At 40.7% G+C, this 19,952-nt stretch overlaps 1 protein-coding gene across 3 annotated transcripts in view; it reads left to right on the top strand.

The window, feature by feature from the left end:
- The window catches only part of LOC110987241 (atrial natriuretic peptide receptor 2-like), a 114,156-nt gene that overhangs the window by 90,205 nt on the left and 3,999 nt on the right, over positions 1 to 19,952 (top strand). For 2 of the 3 annotated variants that reach the window (XM_087143700.1, XM_022249799.2), the window contains exons 11-20: positions 17 to 138; positions 2,574 to 2,721; positions 5,676 to 5,838; positions 6,322 to 6,535; positions 7,399 to 7,486; positions 10,470 to 10,609; positions 11,095 to 11,247; positions 11,601 to 11,699; positions 14,955 to 15,046; positions 16,418 to 16,613. In XM_087143700.1, coding sequence (XP_086999826.1) covers positions 17 to 138; positions 2,574 to 2,721; positions 5,676 to 5,838; positions 6,322 to 6,535; positions 7,399 to 7,486; positions 10,470 to 10,609; positions 11,095 to 11,247; positions 11,601 to 11,699; positions 14,955 to 15,046; positions 16,418 to 16,613 — 1,415 coding nt within the window. Of the gene's footprint in view, positions 1 to 16; positions 139 to 2,573; positions 2,722 to 5,675; positions 5,839 to 6,321; positions 6,536 to 7,398; positions 7,487 to 10,469; positions 10,610 to 11,094; positions 11,248 to 11,600; positions 11,700 to 14,954; positions 15,047 to 16,417; positions 16,614 to 17,924; positions 17,968 to 19,952 lie in introns of all 3 variants that reach the window. The other variant, XM_022249800.2, reaches the window with a different exon arrangement.

Here is a 19,952-nt window from a genome sequence, read left to right as displayed (position 1 = left end):
TTTTTCTCCTTCCCAGGTTTTCATTCTGTAGTGATATAGCCCGCGGAATGAACCATTTACACAGCAACAGAATCTACCATGGAAGACTCAAATCCTCCAACTGCGTGGTAGACGACAGATGGGTGGTGAAAATATCTGGTAAGAGACAAGTTGGAGACGCTTTGGAAAGCGAGAAAAAAAACCTCTTGTAGGAAATTAGAGAATAAAATTGATGTGCGCACGTGAGGCATTTGATGTAGGGCTTTAATAATCATAATATCATCAATCGTGGAATGCTGCTTATTTTCCGCCAAGGCTGGGAAGCGGGCATCTGCCGCGTGTCACGCGTAATTTGGAACATTGGTGATCGTAATTAATGGTCCGAGTTTTCTTCCAGCGACCGTGCACGCCTCTTTGGAGGCCTGGTTTATTTGCCGTGTTGCGCCTGTCGCTATGATTATCTGTTGGCGGTCGTGATGTATTAACCGTGATGAAACTCGTTCATCATCGATGCCATTTGATATAAGTCGCAATTGTTTCAGTGTGTGCTTACCAATTCCAAGAATTTCATCTCGTAGTATTCCTTCGAACTTTATTTCAGTAGGCCAATTTCTGTGGATAATAGCTTGTCTCTACAACTTTGCATCGTTCATGGAGCCCATAATTAAATCATGTAGTGTTGCCGTACATATCTGTCTGAAAAATCTTTCATTGATATGGTTATTTTGGAAGATATTTTGTCGAAAATCAACCATTTGAGACGGCATTTCATTCAGACTGACCTGGCTCTGTCATTAAAGAAGCATGTATCCGTTGTTGTGCACTTCTCAGATCTCTGTACATTGCTAATGCACAGACTTTGGGCTGTTTTTTATCGAATGCCATTTGGATTACTGTTAATATCATCGGTCCGTTTGTATGAGTGGAACAGAAATTGACAGCCCCAAACCAGAAATTCAGAACTCTATACTGACCAGCGACACCTGCTAAAACCAAGCCATTTTCACCGTTTCCGGTGTATTGCAAGTATCGTTTGAATGACTGAGCATTGAACAAAACCCACTTGAATGACGTGTTGGCCTGAAGCTGTTTGCGGTATATTAATTTCTTCGGTAACAATTTAACGGAGTTTGTGATAAAGCTGAAAGGAAGAAGTAAAACTCCAACTATAAAATCAAAACAGATGAATCGAAGTTGACTGGTGCATAGTTGCATCACTATATTTATCAACAAAAATACCAAAACTCCCCGCGTTAAAGCAGATGTATGTAGCACTGCAGTATAACAGACTACACTTTGAAAGGTTAACTTAAAGAAACCAGAGGCCAAAGGTCCTTGACATGGGGTGTGACCCAGAATCTTGGCTTTTTTACTAATCAGTATATTAAAGTCCTGTGTAATCAATTTTTTACATGTAAGTTCTGTCCCTGAAAATTCAAGGACTTGAACAAGTCTTCCATCGATGTTGCTTTGACCGTATAAGAGCTCCGCTTCTTGCAGTGTCTGCCGCTCTTTAAGTGCAGGTACTGGATGGAAGACTTGAACAAGTCTTCTATTGATGTTGCTTTGACCGTATAAGAGCTCCGCTTCTTGCAGTGTCTGCCGCTCTTTAAGTGCAGGTACTGGATGGAAGACTTGAACAAGTCTTCTATTGATGTTGCTTTGACCGTATAAGAGCTCCGCTTCTTGCAGTGTCTGCCGCTCTTTAAGTGCAGGTACTGGATGGAAGACTTGAACAAGTCTTCTATTGATGTTGCTTTGACCGTATAAGAGCTCCACTTCTTGTAGTGTCTGCCGCTCTTTAAGTGCAGGTACTCGATGGAAGACTTGAACAAGTCTTCTATTGATGTTGCTTTGACCGTATAACAGCTCCGCTTCTTGTAGTGTCTGCCGCTCTTTAAGTGCAGGTACCCGATGGAAGACTTGAACAAGTCTTCTATTGATGTTGCTTTGACCGTATAACAGCTCCGCTTCTTGTAGTGTCTGCCGCTCTTTAAGTGCAGGTACCCGTTATTTTGGAGACAAATGCGAATGTCCAATTGATAAGTAAAATATGTGGAACATAATTGTCCCTCTTTTTCACAAAATCGGAGTCTGTTTTTTAAATTAAATTTAAGGTCAGGTGTTGCGTATATGGGTCGGTCGCAAATGAGAACCGTAAATTAAAAACGGATGCCATAATGTAAAAAGGTATTGCAGTCATGAAGCCTGATAGGTAAGGCATTGTATCAATTATATTGCATTCAGACCAATCGATCAGAGACCATAACACTTCAACTAGTAATCCCTAGTCTACCAAGTAACGGTAAAGTACGCCTTCCAAACAGGAAACAATTATGACAATGTCCCTCAGACACTCCGTTTGAACTGATGCAGTTTAGATATCCTCTTTTCTGGATTAAACAAGCACAAAATGCCATAGAATCTGCACGTCCATAAAGATATGGATAGCTGGAGAAACGATACGATAAAGCAGTTGGGGTTTTAGCCTTGCTTGAGACGTGTCTGAACCGTTTGCGGTCTGTTTTTCTTGACCCCTGCCTAACACGCGGCCGTTGTTGACTTGCTCTTTTTCCTCACTTCCTTTCGGTCAGATTACGGTCTGCGAGAGTACCGGAAAACTGAAGGAGTTCAACCGGGCGAGAACGAGACCTATGCGGCCTTGGTTGCTAGAGTTTACCTTCCCCCAGAAATACTGGAATTTCCCAACTCTGCCGTCACGCCGGCCGTGGATGTTTATAGGTAAAATCTGTCTCTTTTTCGTGTCGAGCCACGAAATCAAAGAATTGCTTTCGAGATGTAAACTATTTCGAATTTCCCTTTATTTTAATCAAGTACACTTATAACGGACAAAATTTAATGATTAACCAAATATATGCACGATAATGCATCATAACAATAGATTTTTTTGTAATGCTAATCATCTGCATTAAGTTCTTTGGCATCTTGGCAGCTACAGACAAACTGGATTTTAAACTATGCCGGCGATGACGATAGACCCGATCATGTTTGGTTTGGAGTCTGTTTAATTTAGTAATGAGAACATGATTTAAAAAAGTGAAAGAACTCAAACATATTTGTAAGTACTCTTTAAACAGGCACGTATGAAGACTAGTTTTATACTTTTTTAATACCAGTTGTGCATAGCAAATAAAACATCAGGTATCGATTTACCAGACCATTGTTCAGTGGCAATCAATCATTTTATGCCGTGGGGTACATAAGAATGTTTACTTCAACAAACTTTGTGGCAAGTGTTTCCAAAATCCTACGTTTTTGGTCACGTTGCATCCACTTTCCATGCGCAGAGGCAAATCAACCAGAGGCGTTCTCAAGCGTGTGAGGGAAAGGAGGACACAGTGCCATTATTTTCAGAAAATGAAAGCGGCATCCCTTTTAAAAGCGGTATGAACACCTTCCGGGGGATTCTCTTAGAGACGAAAAAAAGTGGACAATCGTTTTAGAAAAGGATTCCCATTTTGCCCACCCCTCCCCGGAATGAAAACCCGGATATACAACCGAAACTAACTGCATTATCTAGAAATATTGGCAGAAACGCATTGTAACTTTAAGTTATGTGTATATTATTCGTTGCCTGTAATGTCCACTGAGTGACAGCCAGATCGAGTCTGATGGTTGTTTAGCCTAGCAGTATTCGTACGCATATATACCACCGGACAAATCGTCATGGCCGTCTATTATAGTGCCTAACTGGTGTATTTACTGTTTCAGTGGCGTAGCATACCAAAGGGAGTACAACATGAAGATGGAATGTCATGGGGCTCTGTACTGTTCAAAAAGTATTATCCAACCCACTGAATGACTGCTTACACTGAAGTCTCCAGAAAATGAGGCGCCAAGTGACTTCGTCACGCTACTGCTTTGAACTTTGTATAGTTTGGGCATGTAACGTGTGGTGCCCAGTAGTTAATGTCTTATGCACATAAGGTTACGGATGATTACTTCGAGGTAATGAGCCTATATCGCGGGAATGCAGTTACCGTGCAGCAATTACCGGGTTACGACAGATGTTTTTAGAAGGAATTAACGCATGTCTGTCGGTTTTTATCAGTCCAGAAAGATCTAGCCTTTGTAGGGGGGTCCTGCTTTGTACGAATGTTTGATATTTTTAAAGGGCGCATGCGTGGTGTTGTTTTTAATAAAGTGTTTGTAAATGCTACTTGAGGTCCATGTAAACTTACAATTTTATTGTGGCATCTTAAAGGTCATTTGGGTTCGTTACGACTTATATGTAATCAAATTTGCATTAGGCTATTATTCAAAAAGATGATGTCGTCCAAGGACGAAATCTCAGTAGGTCCTATTACAGTTATTTCTGTGCTAAAATTTGCCAAAATTTTGGACTATGTCTCTCTGTCGTAAATTTTGTTTACTTTTGTGGTACGTTTTTATTTTAGGTCATGACAATACAGGCAAAGTAGCAAATTGTTCTTTCGATTTTTCGAATATTTTTAATGAGCACATTTTAGCTTGGCAATGTCCTGATGTAGCAACAAGCTTGGAGTAACTGTGCCCTCATTTTTCAAGAAAAGAATGGAATTTTTTTTTATGACCGAAGAGCACTGTTTAGTTCAAGTGAGCAACAAGAGATATCAGGTAGTCTTCTTAATTAAGAGGTGCGAAGGGACGTACTCGACACCTCAAATAAAACCCACAACGCGAACCCATACACTGTTATCAAGTTCCCATTTCTGGTGCCTCTACTAGGTAGTGATGTAAGTAGCATTCTTATTCATTCGTTTGTTGGATTTTGCTTAGCAGAAACCTTTTCGGAACCTTCATATGTATTCAACAGCATCTTTAAAGATGTCTTTAATTACCAGTGTCTAATTGCGGCCGTATTGTGCCGGCGTTAGATGTCACATCTGATTAGGCGACCAAGGATAAACAAGAATATCAAATGCGTAAAGTGAGACTCCGAAGTATGGCATGATGTCCAGATGATAAAATGCATCTGCTGGAAATTTTTGACTGGGTTATGGTAACATAAGTTGGGTTTGATGATTCTCTGTACAAGCAGTTGAGATGGATAGCATTTGACATTGCCATGTGATCGTGCGTCATGTTCTCAGCGCCAGAACCAATTAGCCGCTCCTCTCCCTTTCTTCTGTCTCCTCCCTGTGATTTATTATTTTCTCGGTGATTGAAGTCAAGGAACAGTTGAATGACTTCGGAATTTGCACTGTCCGAGTAAATTATGCGCCCATCTATACACGTCAGAATGTGACGAATGCCCGTGCGTTTGCATTAAATCTCGGCGGGTTTTTGAGACAGGCGGCCGCCCGCCGCGCGAAGCAGTATGGCCCCCGTTCAATATCACATGGGCAGTGTTGAACCAACTGAAATCTTTCCGATACACACGGCTTGTTTTCTGTCTTCCATCTTTCCATGCGCTTGCACTCCGTGACACCTTCTCGCCTTGGAACCTGTCAAAGGCATGTGTTCCTATTTCTGCTCGATCAATCTGGATTTCAGCCTGTGTTGTTTTAGTAGAACGAAGAGAAGGCGGGGATTTTTTACCTGCCAAAAAGTACCACTTCCTGAAATAGATATCAAAAATATGTAGGTCATCGACTGACAGGGAAATGGATTTCTGAGAGGTCGAGCGACCTGTACGATAGGCTTTCCACCTTTTTATGGCGACCGGTAATTTTAATTGAATTCTGTCTTACCAGTTTCGCAGTAATACTAGTTGAAATCGCCACGAGAAACGAACCCTGTGAATCCCAAGACCTGGATAAAATAGACGGTAGGTGGCGCCCCGTTCTTCCCGATCTCAACTCTTCTGACGTCATGCCGGATGACGAAAGATGCCCGTGCCCCGACGAGTACAAAAAGGTCTGGATACTTATTTCAAATGTCTTGTGTGTGTGAACTGTCTTGTTTAACAACTATGAATCCTCTCTTTTATCTTTCTTTATGACTCCTATCGGTTTCATTACATTTTTACAAACGTAAAGCATCTTCAGCTTAACGTCTAAATTAAAGCACGTGCACTTCCCGTCAGCACACGGTGTTAGTATTGACCCCCATTTCAACGGTTAAATAAAAGCCTATAGTATTGTCTTTGTATAGGGCAATAGATACAAGCAAATACATTGTCTGTCCCAGAAATTGTACGCGAAACTCAATGCCAATGCTCATCGTTAATACCTCCTCTTTTTGACATCCTTCAATTTTCTTCACCTTTCTGTGTCTCTTCTTCTGGCTCTTTCTTACTCAACCGTTAAAACCTGTTTTATTCTTGTCCCCACTTTACAAACCCTTAATAGTGACTACCCTTTTCTGATCTTTCAATTTAATACATCTGCTTTGGAACAGCTGATCGAGCGGTGTTGGCAGTCGAATCCGACTCTGCGACCCGCTTTCTCTCAGATCAAGTCCACGTTACACAGTATCAACCCTAGCAAGCTCAGCCCTGTCGACATGATGATGCAGTTAATGGAGAAATACTCCAAGCACTTAGAGACGCTGGTTGCTGAGAGAACACAGGATCTAGAACTGGAGAAACAGAAGACGGACCGACTACTCTATAGTAAGTCGAACAGGAGTGCATAGGATACAAGACATGTTGGAAAAGGTGAAGGCCAGCTGTTCTTAGCAGGCTACATGAGCACTTGAGCAAAATGAATCAATTAAAGTCATTTGTTTTCATTGTGAACGTCTTCCATTCTGGATTTTGACTATACACACCTTGTACAGTATGCATAAACCAAAATAAGTACTACTGTTTCACTTTATTGGTGCTATAGTTCTGAATTAAATTTTTACGAAAGAAGCAGGTTAACTCTAAATTTTGCACATCTTGTTTTATCTTAAAGGACTCCAACGCGCCATACTAAGATTGCTGCAAAGCGACTTAACACTCAAAGCATTCTGCCATTCGAAGTTAATTCAGCCAAACCTTTTCGCAAATGTTACCACTTCGTTTCAAATCTGTATCATATCAGCAGCTTCAGATACAATCGTTTGCAATAACTTTGATCTGTAAACGTTCAAGTAACACCCCAGTCCCCACATTTACACCATTTAGAAAAATGGCATCCAGGACTGTAGTTTGTCAAACACACTTAAGATCACGTCACAGGTGCAGTAACAGAGCGTTACAATGTTTGGACTTAACGAAGTTAATCGCAGTTGTGCATTGTTAAGAGGATGCAAATCTAGGCAAGTAGGATTTGAATATGAACGAGTGTTGTTGAAATTCACCCAACGACCAGGTCCGTTTCATAGGATACTACTCTCTCCTTGAAGCCGTTTATATTTTGAGATAACCAGAGTCTTTTTACTTCTGTAACTGCTCTCCTTTATTCTGATGGTTCATCGAAAATTCCTTAGGTAGCATGCTCTTATTGCTTTATAATTTCCAAGATAACTGTCTCATTTTAAACTTACTAGGTATGCTTCCCAAGCCAGTGGCCGATGATCTACGGCAAGGTATACCAAGCAAGGCTGAGGCCTTCGAAAGTTGCACCATCTTTTTCAGGTAACGGAACGCTGAACTTGAGATTTCTTTATTTTTCCATAAGGGAGAGGTCGATAACATTCTGATGACAATCGTCGAGTGACATTTTGGCTTCCGGTATATTGCGTTAGGTCTGACGCAGAATGGCATTCGCCGTGCAGGACGTTATTGAGTCGGTGAAATTTCTGAAAATTGCATTTGACAACAGTTTTACATTACTATCAAAATTTTATTGACTCCGTAGTAATCCTGGAAACGATAAAGGGTGTGAGGAACATCCACTGTGTAAGCCAATTTCAAGGACGAAAATACCCGCTATGTCTGGTGCCTTCAGTGAAATGCAGTATCTTGTGCAGAACGCTTGGCCGTTCACCCTCCTTGGGATTTAATGCACAAGGCGGCCATATCCTTTTCGGATTAATGTTAGTTCGGTGCTGAATTGGCATGTACGTGTAGGTGTGGGCAACTTTGCTTCTTTTTAATAAAGTGAGGGTTCAAAAGGTTACCGGTAAATTGCTTTTTTAATGACTTTCCAAAGTCTTCAACCGCAAGTGTTGAAGCAACTCGTGCAAAGTAGCTCAAAGCTGACTTTAAGCATTAATATTCAAGAGCTTGTCATGTTGACAAAATAAAACTTGTTTCGCCCGAGTGTCTGTAAATGACTTTCACTTTTCAAGAAGATGGTTTTCAATGCTTGTGTAAAACACGCTTGTTCCGATAAAATTCGAACCACTGACCTCCTGCATTCCTACTGGTGCGAACATCTTAGCACTCGACCACCGCGCTAGTCAAATTCGGATCGTCGCTTTGAATTTATACGGTTGTATGCATGTACTATCCGCCTTGAGCAGAAGCACCCCCACATCGGTTGAAAAGAGCCACGTTGGTTGCGGGAGTGTTAATTTTGCTGGCAACTCGTGCAGTTCACAGTCATCTGTGAACCAGCGAAGTGCAGGTCCGACCAAAGGAGCCGCCATTGCTAGGAAACTTGTGCCTTCTGTTGGTCCACCTCGGGGCTCATGCAGTTAACAGTCCCATGGTGTCAATATCTTCTCAGTATGACAAGTCTTTGTCACCATGACTGGAACCCAACACTGTTGACTGTTTTTAGTGTGATAGTCTTTGTCCTCTGTCACCGTTTAAGTCTACGAATAACTTTGACAAACAGAGTTTGTTATATTCTACTGACAAGAGCCGTTTTTGTCTCTGTGATCAGAACCCACGCGTTGTATGTTTTCATTTCACTTCAAAACAGTCACCGCCATGTTTTGTTTCAAGCATCTTTAGCTCCCCTCTGTTTCATTTACCAACAGGAGGTCCTTGAGATGAAACTGGCATTTATCCAAAAAAAATATAAAGGTATCAATATTAACGCTGTATAAGCGAAACGTCGGCTTTAAAGAGTCAGCTGACTTAACCAAATCAAGAAAAAAAAAGCTTTTATGGTTGACGTCTAGCGGATATATGCATTGCGACTGCCAGGCATCACCATTTGCTGAGTGTGATCCCAGAAATCTTGTCCCATTTCTGGAAGACATAATGCACCACCGTATTCCCCGGCAGTGTGAAGAAAAAAACACATAACAGTACATCGGCTTTACGACTACGTGTCTTGCTGAATAATGCACTTTAAAGTGAAGCGGTTTCGGTTGTCGCGTTTGCGAAAAAAGCTTTTTACCACTCTTCTTGTTTCCGGCAATAAAGTATTTCCTGAAACGTTAGGTTAAGTAGATGAGAACCCCTATGTAACAACATGTTAAATGGGAGGATTACACCCTGAAATCCCAAGCGAATCCTGAAATGTGGCTGTAGTGGTTTCATGTTGACAACGTAAAAGACCGGAGTTGAATCCAATCTCCTTAGCTATAGCTGGCCATGTCACTACATATTGATAGTTACAGAAATTTCACCGAAAACATTTGAACTGTTGTTCGCGTAAGCCCAATGCTACAAGGGCACTTTTACGGCACTGCATAAGGGCCTGCAATTACACCAACAAGTAACTGTATTCGTTTCGGGAAATTTTCCACCAAACTTCGCTCGGAAAAGAAAAATCGATACTTTAAAAAAAGCCCAGACAATACAGCTTTAATTGTTACCGTCTCCAAGTGTGCATTTTAGTACGAAGTAGACAGACGAGATATGCGTGGAAAGAATCTCCCGACTGCTCGGTCTCGTAGCAATTAAGCCATTCAAAGGGACGAGTGGACGACAGCCATCCATGTTGCTGAACAATGAACATAATTTATAGGTTCGGCTAAAGATGTGTTTTTTCTTTGATGTGAAACAGCCGACGATAACTCTTCATAGTGAACTGCAAAGAATCATGAATGAAGCAGGAGACAATTTGTATTGCATAAAATATTAAGGAAGGCTTTGTTTAAAAGTCTGCTTAGCAAAAGTTTAACATAGCCATTCTGTCTGATTCAGCTTGCTTAACTATCGATATGCTGTTGGCACGCATTTGCACGGGACACAGGGACAGTGTATGAACTGATAGAGTTGATATACATGTATAACATTTATTCTGTGCACATTTAAAGTTTCATTATGCTACCGAAAAAGGGAATTTTCAAAATTATGAAAAATAGAAATATCCTGGTGAAAATCAAGAAAATCAAGTCGGTATAAAGCAGAGTTGGGTATATAGTAAATTAAATTATGTTATGCCCATGCATGCCCGTGTCACAAGGAAAAGAATTAAGATAGGCTGACAAACAAGGTAACGAACAAACAAACAAACAGGGGCTCAAAGGGTTCAGGAAAATGCAGAAATTCTAGCCAATTCCATAGAGCATTACACGTAATAGAGACTAAGATTTGGTTTGAAGGTTTGAAGCATGTTAGGCAGTGTTTTGTTTCATAAAAACAAACTTTGCCCTTCCATGCAAATAATTTACTATTATTTTATTGTCTTGGTAGAACAGAAATTTCTCAGTTACCGAGTGTTTTGAATGTATCGAGAATTAGCCGACGAATTCCCCATCCTATGTATACCTTGCAGTGACATAGTGGGCTTCACGAGTCTATCTAGCGGTAGTTCACCCTACGAAGTTGTGGCTCTTCTCAACAAGTTGTACGTGACTTTCGACTCCATCATCGATGCGTATGACGTGTACAAGGTGGAGACGATTGGAGATGCCTGTAAGGAATAAACGGAGTGGTGTAATTTGAGACAAGATAAATTCAGATCTGTTAGAGTTTGTGGAACAAAGCCATGTCGGTCTTTTCATGTATCAGATGTAAGTAAAAACACGGATACCTCTATTCAACTCTGAAACTGAAGATGCTCAAAAGGAGGAAAGAAGGAAGGCCGTTATAAAGGGAGTTGTTAATAACATGTTTCTTTTTCTAAGAAAAAAATTATTTTGTTGGGTTTTTACTGTCTCACTTCGTTACCAAAATTTGAACAACACGTAAATTTCCCGCTACTGAAACGTTTTTGTCATATACTCCACTAAAGGAGAAATAGAGTTTGCTGAGAATTTGGATACTTGATCACAATGACCCGTTTTACAAGACTTGCAAATACTTTGTCTGATGAAACTAGCAGGATGTGGTCTAAGACATATTGAATCTGATATCTCGCCAAAGCAATAAATTACATAATTATTTGTTGTTTCTTTCAGACATGGTGGTATCTGGCATTCCAAAACGCAATGGTCTAGTCCACGCAGGGGAAATCGCCAGCATGGCCTTAGACTTGGTACAAGTCTGTGAGACGTTTGTTATCCCACACAGGCAGAATCTTAAGCTCAGAATTCGAGCGGGTATTCATTCAGGTAACGAATGAAATAGCCGCCATTAAGAATACCCTATACATTTCTTAATAGGGGAGTTTGTGCAGTCTAAACTAAAAACCGGACTGTTGCAAGACAAGCTAATATTATCAAACATTTGTCAAAATATTAACCACTACGTGTATATCTTCCCAGTCTTTTTTTTACAATGTAGCTGCCGTGATATCATGAGGCTTAGTTGGAGACACATAATTGCTTCCCGCTTTTCACGTCTACCTGTTCTGCACACTCTGGGCCCGGGGATCAGAGCAGCGAAGTAGCATTTGGCAGGTCAGGGCGACCAGAAAAAAAAGACGTATAACAAATTTCTGTCGATCATTTTAAACCTATCGCAGGTCCTGTTGTTGCGGGAGTTGTGGGCCTCAAAATGCCCAGGTACTGTCTATTCGGCGACACAGTCAACACCGCATCCAGAATGGAGTCCACAGGAGAAGGTATGGAAAACCAAACACCTGTGAGCAGACGTCAGTTGTTAAGTTATTTGTATGTACTTCACTATGCTGACGTCAGCTCTGTCTATGTGATGTTGTCTTTGTGATGTTTTCAAGTCGTCTACTTTTAACCAAATAACTCCAACTAATTCTAACCACCCCAGTGCGTCGTATGTGATTGAAGAGTCTACCAAGTTGTTGAAATATGCCACCACAGGCCCATCAAACGTATTCTCTGCCAAACTGCGGAAAATCTGTCGTGCTCACTCATATGAAACACTTAACGAGTAATTATTCATACGGGTAAAGTTGCTGTCAAACTTGCCCACAAGCAGTACCTGAGTAGATAATTCAGCCACACGAAAAGTGTCTGCATAATTTCGTTGTGATTTGAAACTGCAACTAATTAAGCAAGACAGTGGGCGCTTTTACTCCCCCCCCCCCTTTAATTCTGAGATCAGTATTAACTTTTATTTTCGATTGGTTAAAAGTAGTAAAAAAAATTATATTTATGTCGCACTCCAACTGCATGTTATGGTTGAGGTCTTGAATATAATTTGGAAAGTTGATTTCATCCCGTTTAACATCTGGAAAAGGCATTAATTTTTCTTGTAATATTTCTTTTGCCCGTTATTCTTATTCCCCAAAGTTCATGATTTTGTACATTATCTTTTTCTACCCTGAACAAGTTGGCATCTTCCTCAGACCTTCCCAAAACAAGGACCTGAGAGCTAAGGTGTTAGTCAAAGCATGACCAGTGAGGTTGTAATGGCATCGTCAAAGATCACATGACACGTCTGCAAAGTTGATTTCTTTGCAGTATCTCCAAACTCATTAGCCAGACTTGGATAAAACTTGGCATAGAGTGAAAGAAGAATGTGTTATAGGTGAAATTTGAGGTCATGTCATGATGACCTCATCATGGTCATGGCTACCGCCTGTAGTACGGGGAGTTGAATCGTTGGGTGTTTTCAAAAAACAACTGAGGACCCACTTGTTCAAAGAGGCATTTGGGTCTTAAAATACTCAGTTTTACCCCCTGTTTATCTTTAATTGTGTTTTCTGCTGGTGTATTTTGAGTTTATTTAGTTTTTTTGTGTGTCCAGTTGAAGGGTTCTCTTTGTTGGAATGAGCTCTGGTCCATAATTTTATTTGCTGTGTGGTTTTAAGCTTTCATGTGTGTTGTGTGAACTTACTTATTTGCTTAGTCCTATTTGTCTTATATCTTTTAGACTTCTTATGATTTTGCATTTAACTGTAATTGTGACGAATTCTTACTGTAATTTTTATGTAACTTTGTACTTACGCCCTTGAACATTCCTGGATAGAGAGGGCGCACAAAAATGTAATAAATTAATTTAATTAGGTTCATTCTTGGTATGTAGGTAGACCGGGATGTGTAATAGGTGAAAATGATGGTGACATCATGATGACGTCATCCTGGGAAGTTTGTAGACATACTTTTTCTGCATATTTCATTGTCTGGTAGACTTTTATGTTTTATAGCACATATGCGTGTATGGCAAGTTCGTTTTTTTCTCCAAACTTACAAATGCAGCAAAGCCCCAAAGCTCTCGGATAAAACCCACAGTTTCATCTGATGGAGGAAAGAATTCCAAACTTTCCAGATTTGTCATGCAATTGGAATCCTTCACGGTTCCCGACAGAAGTGTATTTACGAATATAACGACGTGCTGGTTGCAGGTCACGAGTCTTGTGTGGGTTGAATACGGTTTTGTATCAACAGACATTATTTTTCTGTGCCGAATGGATAGTATTTTATGTTGCGGGATTTAAATCTCTCCTAAACCCAAGGCATCCGTCCTTTTCCGCTCTTCTCCTATACACAGCCTCTGATCTTAAGTTTCTTCTTGGCACGATGTTTTCTTCTAAATTGACCATACTTCAACGTCTGTAGCCACATGTGACCAATTACTGCCGTCGTATTTTTGACCGTCAGACCAGAAATAACACACGGTAATTGCAGACAAAACATGGAAGGCACGGTGGTAGTTCATCATGCAGCGGTTGGCAACTCAAATGGCCATCTGATTGCTAACCGGATCGATTCTTTGCCAATGCTCGGCTTATAGGTGAACGTTATTAGATTACCGGTAAGCCTACGCAGCATAGCACGTCGAGTTGAAAATGCGTCTACGACGGAGACCAAAATTGCAAACTTAATACATTGGTCAAGGAATGTCAAAAAGTGGTCAAAATATTAAGCCTTAGCAGAAAAAGAATTGTTAGTTTTGTAGTTTGTTCTATTCCTGGCGTATATCCAACAGGGAAATTTACGCAGATCGTTTCCGAATCAAGTAGCTACGTCCGGGAACAACCTTCTTGCTCAGGGGAAGTTGTTACTGTCGCCGAGGCTCAAGTATATAGGTTCACGTCTTATTTTGAGCCGCAGTCAAAACTTTCGGATGCTGCCTATGCACGGCTATCATGAAGGAGCCGGGACGGGATTTGCACCCTTTGACATTTTCTTCTGTATCATCGCAGCCCCCCCCCTCCCGTCTGTAAGATGATTCGGGACCTCCCCCCCCCTTGTTTCTGAATTCAGCACCTAAAACTATAGCCTAATGCAGTTCAAAAGTCTGTATATTGCAAGCATGGCGTCGGATTTTCGACTTGCAACCTCTCTGCAGATTATACTCGCATAAAATTAACAGCGATGTACGTACTTCTAGTGAGCTTTTGCTATGGACTTTCCAACAGTGTGTAAAAAGGAAACCGAAGATCACTCAGTTTTATAAATCACTTGTGTTAGTAATGATGATAGACAATAATTATATTACACAACGTTTCAACATGCCAGATTGTGCAGAATGTGACTACATGATATAACTTAATCTGTATTAACGCCCGCATCGTCGAAGTTTGGACATCTTTGGCTTTATGCCGCTTAAACGTCAGTATCAAATAATTCTCAGAGGCAGGAACCATGGTAGTTCCTGTCTTTCCTTTTTATGCCCACATAGAACAATATCCACACTTCATCAGCTCAAACTGTCACTGACATCATGGTTGTTGTTGTTGTTAAGGTTTGGGCAACTCAGGAATATGCCATCCAATCAATCTATAACAGAGATAATTGCTTGGGTATGGTACCCTGGACCTTTTGTCCCAACACTTCTCACCAACTTTTTTATGGCTGTGCAGTGCCGCCAAATAAGCCATGTGGATCGGCCAAGACTTCAGACGGTGGCCTGCAACTTTGAAAACCTTCTCCCTCTGCTTCTGTTCTCCAAACAGCTCTGAAGATCCAAGCGAGCGAAGCATGCGTAAAAATCCTCGACGTTCTCGGCGGCTACGACACCGTGATGCGAGGGGAAATGCCGGTCAAGGTAATGTAGGACTCCGTTTGCAAAATCCATGAAGGTCTGGTGTAACAAATTTTTAATTATTCAACAGCTGCTAGGTCATTTGGCACATGGCGCCACGGTAGGCGTTAGCCGTTGCTAGCAGAGGATGCTCACCACACACAGGGTGACGTTTGCGAATTGTTAGCGATTGTTAATGACTTGTTATTGCCCGGTGCGTTTCCCAACTAACGGGCGGTAATGATCTTACCCAACAACCATGACGTCATTCCAGGCATAACTTGCATCCAGTTTCCGTCGCAAATAAATGGTTGTGGAATGCAAAATGATTCATCCGTGGCAAAAGTATTCTTCCTTGTTTCAAATGTTTCGAATGTGAAGGCCATCTGCTACCCCCTAAGAGTTCGAGAGAGTCCGTTGACCTCACAGGTTCAAACAATCAACAGTAGCATTTTTTCTTACACACGACGAGGGAGCTAAGTATTAACACTCTTGCCTGTACGTACTCCCTCCCCAAAAGAAAAAGGAATAGGAAAGATAAAATGGAACACCACCCAATTAATGTTGCTGTTTATTTAATGAATATTTGAAAAGCACTTAAGATGGCTTAAAACGTAACTTATGTATATGTACACTACTTAAAAAAAGTTAAGGACCACTTTTTTTCTTAACTTATATTTTTCTTCCAAGCAACGAGTGGGGTCTAGTTTTTTCATTTTTTGTTTGTCTAGATAGTGTTCTCATTGGAAAAACTTTTTTTTAATATTTCAAAACATCAAATGCACGTTTTCAGCAGTAACATATCTTATGTAAAAACAAAGTATGCACAAAATAATAAGGTGGTCCTTGACTTTTTTGAGTAGCGTATATCCGTGCATCATTCTGTTTACCTAAAATTACCCCCCGTTTTTTTTTCCACATGACTTGATTTTTTATTCTAGCAACCACTCGCAAAAACATGCCCAATTACCCATTGCCGTGAATGATAAACTATTGCATTTTGAATGAAAGACCGATCACCAGTGGTTGGCGGTCTGTGTGATATGATAGCAGGGGAAGACAGGCCTACATATTTGGTGGGCTGGTTTGGTTTTACGAGAGAGGACATCCATAAAAAGAGAACAAACGATTTGTCCTGTCCTCGATTGTTGATTTTTTGTTAAAGGCCATTCCTCGAAAGTATGTGTGTTTGGTCCGTGGATAGTGTCGATTATTAAAGGAGCAAAAGGAAACGCGGTGCCTTATCCTTAAAGGTACGAGTAAGCCAGGACTGTGCCCCTTTGTATTTTCTTCAAAGCTACATGCCCGTGAACTTACAATGCTCCAGAGCTTGAAGAGCCTTCTGAAACTAGATATCACCATTTTACTGACGATCATTGTCTCGTTGATGAATAGGGGAAAGGCATTATGATTACGTACTGGGTGGAGGGGAAACACGATAATCCGACGACAGACTCAACCCAGACGCTACTCACCGCGACCAACGTGGTACTCAACGGCGAGCCGGACAAGCCAGCCGGCTCGCCAAGAGAGCAGCTGTCTGTCAGCGACTTTGACGAGGAGACTGGTAACCGCAAGGTGTCGTTACCAGGTTGGTAAAATCGATCAGGTGAAATCCTAAGAATCACAATTACCAAAAAAAAAAAACTTAAGATTTATGAAATTTCAGATGCGGAGACCCTGGAAAATGGGATCGAAGATAAGAAGTGCCCAAGATACATATATAAGTCTCCCAACCGAGCAATAGTCATGTATTAGGAAAAAGAGGCGTTTTATCAGAAAAAAAAGGGAAAAGGAGCATGGGTATTGTTCATTATGTTGAAGTGTATTTTTTTGTACATGTATTTATGAAATATAGTTTATCATTTGTCTCATTTTCCACGTTTTAAGTCATCACCTCGACTCTTACGTCTATTTTTGTTGCCGTGTATGTATTTCAAATCTTTTAAGTTCATTTCACGAGTTATTTCTTCTAGGCTGTCTTTCGCTTTTTAAAGCCTAGGACCGGCAAAATTTCTTTTCCAGATATACACTTCAAGCTTGTACATGAAAATTTCACTTCGAATGAATACATGGCCTTTTGCAAAACTAGCAGCCCAGATAATGGAATTGCTCTTTCCCTGTTATGATTCAACGGTAATGACAACGTGTCGTAAATTCGGTATTTAATGAATATACCGATTTGCTGAATTCTTATAATGGCAAAGGTTGAATAATTTCATGAGCTGACATTTGTCGCACAGTGAAATTATTCTTTCCTGTCGTGAAACATGCGTCATTTTTTTACAACACCTGCATAAATCCTTATAAATCCCTTCATCCCATCATAAACCTTTAATAAATCCCAAAATCTCCCATGGGTTCAGAATTTTGTTGACTGAGCGGTATTTAACTCCCAGTAACTGAACAGACTGGAATGCGCAGTGCATTTCGGTGAATAATTCAATGACAGTTGATCAACGATTTGCCAAGCAGAGGACGGGTATATATTCTGGTGTTCTATAAGAGCAGACGTGTGACGACTTTGAGCAAGTCTCGATGAAATGATTGAGCAACTTATATTGGCGGCAGATGCGCGTTTTGTGTGCGTGCATACAGAGTGGCCCGTTGTTAACACTCCGTGGTGAGGCTGTTGAGAATGCATCATACTGAGGCTGGCAATGAAAAAAAATGTTCATGTTGTTGCAAGCAAGGCCAGGACACCTTATGCATCATCTGCTTTGGTAAACCTATTAACTTAAATATTTTAACTTCATGAAATCACAATTGATGACCATATACAACCCGTTATTGTGACTGAGTCATTTTGTATGGAAGCCGGCGTAACGAACATCGGCTTCTACCTGTCTGGTCAATTTACATCCCCTGTCTAGACAATCTTTCAATTATTTAATATTCCCAGCCCTTGATGAGACAATCTTCTGATAAAGCGCCTCAAAAAGCCGGTAGGTACTGAGGTGCAGCCTGCGAGTTTGCATCGACATGGATTGGGATTTGATACTAATAACTATTAATACATAATTCCACTTAATCTTTGCACCTTCAACCTATGCAATTAATCAGCTCTCCCTGCGAGGCATACTTTCCTTGTACTAATAGTTAAACACTTAGGCTACTAAAACATACTCACCACGTACACGAAATTAGAACAGACTGCACCCATCAGTAGAGAAGGAACATTTAAACGTCCTATTCAGCATCCATTTACTCATGTCAATGGCCTTTGGATAGAGTACACTAATCTCGTTTTATACAAAAATAATTTGTTGAAACCTAACCATGCTGAACCCAATAAGGTTATGCAGGATTTCAATAGTCCCTAGGAGGTTAGAGTTGTAACCTGATGGCATGATTTATTAGGGCACCTTGATCCAAATAATTTATTTCAGCAATTCAGCAATAGGTGAAAATGAGATCACTTATTGCCGACGCTGAAGTTGTTTTGACAATTTTCAATTCCCCTAAACCCACTTCAGCAAATCATTGCATAGCTGAGTTAAATCATTGCATCATTGAAATGCAGACACAGGATTGCATATAGCTTCTACGCACTCTCTGTATGACGCATCTTCGGTATCACCTGAGCCCTGTGGTTGATACCGCCTGTTTGTAACTTTTATCTGTTTCTCAGCCTTGTGTCGTGACTCCAATTTTGCGAATGTACTGTACACGTAGCTTTCCAATGAGTGTTCTCGCTTGTTTTTCTTCTTGGTGTGTGTGTGCGTGTTCGTTAGCGTTGAAGCACTCCCCTGCCGTTTTCGCTGCACGATTGACAAAGCCCACCCCTCCAGTCCAACTGTATAGTTTCATTGAGTCATTCTATACATCCAGGGTCCAAAAGTTTCACCTTCTGTTTCAGTACACCTGCCCTGCCTAAAGTGACGTGGAAATGTCATTGAAATTCACTTCAAACTATCTTGATTTGTTTAACAAGTAGTTTGCATTAGTTAACTACGTTTTGAAATTGAATGTGTTCTAAGCTTGCAACATTATGTCATATGTGACGACACGAAAAAAATGGACCCATTATTTACGGAATAACCCATTGCAAAAAAAATTAAGTCATTTAGTAAGTGGCAGGAGCAGATGAGTTAGTAATTATCGAGGGAAATAGTATAAACTTATTGCTTTGGGGAAGAACAAATTTCATGTCGCTAGAAGTTACAATACGTTCTAAGAACTAATTTGTGAAACCAGGGCCCAATTTTGCACAGCTGCTAAATACGGAACCGAGGTTCGCACACAAACTACATGTATTCAGTAAAAGCAGGTTACCAGACAAAATGCCATGTATTTACATTTGCACTCTGCATCTGATGCCGGGAGAGCATCATTATTTCTCAGGGGCAAAACATTTCTCAGGACGAAACAAGAAAGTAACCATCAAGTCTTCCTCAAACTAGCTGCTAGTAAATTATTTACTTCTGAATCTCACTAAAAAAAAAAGGAGCCAGGCCATTCACTCAAACCGTAAAAAAAACCGAATACTGTGTTTGTGTTCAGTTAAATTCAATGTCAGTGCAATGAATGCGTATACTCAAAGGCCACAGGTTTGAAGTGTTGTCCTCGGCTCACTTGGGCCCAAATTCCATCGAGCGCCATAGCAGACAATAAGAATTTGGAGGGCTGTCTTGTCTGTGGCAAGTGAGAAACAGGAGGAGACTGGAAAGAACCCAACTGGACAGTGATAGAAAGAAGATCCAATCAAAACACTTTGTTGACTTAGGCCTACAGAGGGGGTTTGGGTTGCCCCACTGGCGAATAAATATTTATTTATCTTTCTATATTAATAGATGTTTATGTTAATAATTTTGATGCTGGAAGTTATAATCATATTAATGCACCCAGTACAGTGTGTGTGCATGTGGGGGATTCCATGACATAACGGGTCTTGAGCCCTGTACCTCCTGCTCAGTCAGATATGCGCTTT

This window comes from Acanthaster planci, linkage group LG12, assembly GCF_054643075.1.
Source record: "Acanthaster planci isolate LZ-2023a linkage group LG12, COTS_SCS, whole genome shotgun sequence".
NCBI lineage: Eukaryota > Metazoa > Echinodermata > Asteroidea > Valvatida > Acanthasteridae > Acanthaster > Acanthaster planci.
The sequence above is the reverse complement of the archived record's forward strand: the minus strand, read 5'-3'. Positions and strand labels throughout refer to the sequence as shown.